This window comes from Anastrepha obliqua, chromosome 1 (genome assembly GCF_027943255.1).
Source record: "Anastrepha obliqua isolate idAnaObli1 chromosome 1, idAnaObli1_1.0, whole genome shotgun sequence".
In the NCBI taxonomy this organism is placed as follows: Eukaryota; Metazoa; Arthropoda; class Insecta; order Diptera; family Tephritidae; genus Anastrepha; species Anastrepha obliqua.
The window spans coordinates 116,824,751-116,827,876 of record NC_072892.1 but is presented as its reverse complement, the minus strand read 5'-3'; the positions used below and the strand labels follow the sequence as shown (position 1 = coordinate 116,827,876).

The 3,126-nt window shown below is 34.3% G+C and overlaps 1 protein-coding gene across 2 annotated transcripts; it reads right to left on the bottom strand.

Annotated features, from left to right (window-relative positions):
• Positions 1 to 366: 366 nt before the first annotated feature.
• LOC129235821 (ubiquitin-conjugating enzyme E2 J2-like) lies at positions 367 to 2,538 on the bottom strand. Of its 2 annotated transcripts, none has more exons than XM_054869863.1 (4): positions 2,204 to 2,538; positions 1,527 to 1,852; positions 1,401 to 1,471; positions 367 to 972 (listed from the first exon to the last, which is right to left on the bottom strand). In XM_054869863.1, exons 2-4 carry the CDS (start codon positions 1,819 to 1,821, stop codon positions 571 to 573), a joined length of 768 nt encoding a protein of 255 aa, XP_054725838.1. In that variant the 5' UTR covers positions 1,822 to 1,852; positions 2,204 to 2,538; the 3' UTR covers positions 367 to 570. The 2 variants fall into 2 exon arrangements, with proteins under 2 accessions (XP_054725838.1, XP_054725839.1); XM_054869864.1 differs by lacking the exon at positions 2,204 to 2,538 and adding an exon at positions 1,973 to 2,046.
• Between the last annotated feature and the right edge of the window lie 588 nt (positions 2,539 to 3,126).

The following is a 3,126-nucleotide window of genomic DNA, read 5'->3' as shown; positions in this document are numbered from 1 at the left end:
GCAACAACCTCCCCGACATGTCTGAGAGGCGGCACAAGCTCTAGCAAATGCCTGCAGAGGTGATACCTTCGGTAGCACCCTAGCAGAAATTTCTTACTGAACCTTGAGTTCAATAGAATCAAAAAATATGTCGAAATTAGTTTGCCATTTTCAAAAAAATTGCTTCGTGGATTCTTTGGAATCCTTTTATAAATAGTTTACTTCTTCTGTTACTCCTAATTAAATACATATAAATATGTGCTTCCTAGCCTACAAAAATAGTGTATATTTTATTCATTGACTAAATAAATAGTCAATTCAGTTTTATTTCTTTGATTAGCAGTTAGCGTAATTTTTTTACATTTCAGTGCAAACAACTTCTCAAGATGCTAATATTTACAAATAAAAGTTTATTGCTTAATTTATATTCTAGCGTTGTATTATTTATAATACAATATTATATTTAATACACATACATATATATTTTTATGTATTGTAGAGGAATGAAATACAATTTTAATAACTCGCCTATATATCAAAGGGCATAATAGGTGTGGAATTGGGTAATGGTAAGTTTTTCTACATAGATTTTTATTCTTGGTTTATATTCTTGATCACATAATTTACCATTAGCGCAAATATTGCAAAGCTTATTAAAATTATTAAATTTGAATAAATCGACTGCCAATTGAATAAAGAGTTCGCTGTACTGTTTGAGCCACTTCCCTTATTTTGTGCGTTATCTGCATTGCCATCTCGCCCACTTAATTCACCATTGATTGTTTCACTATTACTATTTGTCCTGCAATCACCATTCGCCGTGGTCAGTGAAATCTGTTCGTCTTCCAAGAGTTTATTGATTTCCTCACAAATTTCAGGGAATAATTCACGAAAGTGTTGATTTTTTAAATTGAATGCAAGCGATTTTTTTGCATATTGCTGCTTCTCATATTGTGTCGATTCGATTGAACCGAGTGTCGGTGTTGTCTCTAACTGGAATTGGATTTAAAACACAGGTATCCTATTAATGTGAATGATAATCATTTTGGGGTATGAATTAGAGCTCTTGTACGGGTATGAGTAACGAGTTCGTGTTCGATGCTCACTGCTCGGAAGATTTCAAGCGTGAGCTCAAATATATCGACTTTTTCGAGTAATTCGAAGGATGCTTGTTTTGAATCGTTTGACTTTTTTGCAGGCACTTTTTTTAATTATTGAAACACAGCGCCAACTTGGTAGGGAAGCTAAAGAAATTATGTGAAAAAAATTTACATTTTCTGTTTAGCTGCTCAAATTGTTCAGAAGCTCGAATTTTTCGAACAAACATTTCAGCAGCTGAGCAATGAGTTCGAGTGAGTATGGAGCTGCTCGCACTGCTCGTTACCCAAATATCTAGAGCTCTAGTATAAATAGTTGCATACCATAAAGCTTAATAAGCCGGTGAGTATAGTGCCTACACACCACGTAGGATTCCAAGTATCAGGGTGAAAATCTGTAATGGAAGGTTATGTAGGAAATATTTTAATTTAATATGATTTATAATATACCAGATATGCTCAGGCAAAGTCTCGTATTGGTCTTAAAGCGCCCGTTAGGTGTCAGCATATAAATGGAGGGCGGTTTGAAAGGGAACTCGCGCGGAAACAGCAAAGTACCATGATAGTATCCGCCCTGGTATGGTGAATTTGCTGGTCCTTTTACAACATAATGCCACTCAAGTATGTTGCTCGGCAATGGTTCGGCGGTTATGTATGGCAAGGGATCACGTTTCAGCCGCATATAGTCTTGTTTCATCCGCGAAATAGCAGTTGGTTGTTTTCGAGGTTTCGTTGTGGATGACATTTCTGCGCAACCTCAAGTATGTCGACCTGGCCTGAAAGAGATTTATTTTTAAGTAATTGTAAAAAAAGTTTCAAAGCTTCAAAACTATTTCAACATTAGCAAGCGCTGTCATGTTCTAAGTTGCATTAGATTTGCATTATATAGGTATTACACGCTTTCACCGCAAATTTTCCTGATAAGATTATCGCTTTCACTTTCTTTAAAACTTTAGCTGACACCACTTTGGCATAGACAAGAAAGCGGAGCAGGGTCCTTGCACTTGGCCACCTTATTGCTGGGCTCGACCTTGCGACTATTGCGCAGCTAATTGCTGCTGACTATATTTTACATAGTCCTCTTAATGCTGCTTACCATTCCCTGAAATAAACTGTTATTAATTTACCTTTTTGTGATTCGCTCTACGACTCGTTTTCTGAACAACAAAAATCGTATCCTAATCGATAATTCGCTGGGGATAAAATTAGGTTGTTATTATGAGCGACTACGGTAACTTGGCCTTTTATTTATTGTTGGAGTTATTTTCAGTTAGCACTATATATTTACAAAAGCAATTTTCATGTTGTCAGATTGAAAATGCAATTGTTTTTTCTTCGCTGTGGATATGTCATCAAAACCGATTGCACGAACGTCACTTATCGATAAAGCATCAGGTGTATTAAAGACATGTAGGCAGAGTTGTTATAAATTGCCTTGAGTGAATTACTGGGATGATTCCCAATAGAAGAAGTTCCTTAATTTTCCTAATAAAAGAAGCGTCGAAAAATTGTTAGAAAATGTTTGATGTATTTAACTTCAGCAAAAGTCGATACAAAGCAAGATGTCATATAAGACTGTAAATATTTAAAATTCAATGTTTTATAAATGTAAAGGTTTGATTAAATACTGTTATTGTTTCTAGACGGGTGTAAATTTACAATTTATTACTTAATATATTTTATAATATATATTTATATTGTACGAAAGATTAATACTTGTTGACCGAACTCCTCCTTTTCACACATTTTTTTACTTTTTTTTTTATTATGAGTCTTATTTATTTTTAGAAGCATTGTGCAATTGCAACTAACTATATCTAAAAGGATACTGTTAAGGGGAGCCTGTGATTTTTAGAGTATCAAATTCAAAACCCCGCGATTTTGTCAACTCTTTTTTATTCTAGTACGGGACATAGCTAAAGTCCTACTGTAATTTTTTTTGGTTTTTGTGTTTCAGATAAATAGAAGAGCCAAAATACTAACATCGTCCAGAGGGTCAACTTCAACACCATTTTTTAAATTATTAAAATTAAAAACAAATTTTGTTCTT

Bases quoted from the DNA above. Each gene is read 5' to 3' on its own strand.
- LOC129235821 (XM_054869863.1), bottom strand. From the start codon at position 1,821: ATGTCATCCACAACGAAACCTCGAAAACAACCAACTGCTATTTCGCGG. The intron at 1,472-1,526 runs GTATATTATAAA...CTTCCATTACAG, and splicing joins ACTTTGCCTGAGCATATCTG to ATTTTCACCCTGATACTTGG. The intron at 973-1,400 runs GTATGCAACTAT...ATCCAATTCCAG, and splicing joins CCGGCTTATTAAGCTTTATG to TTAGAGACAACACCGACACT.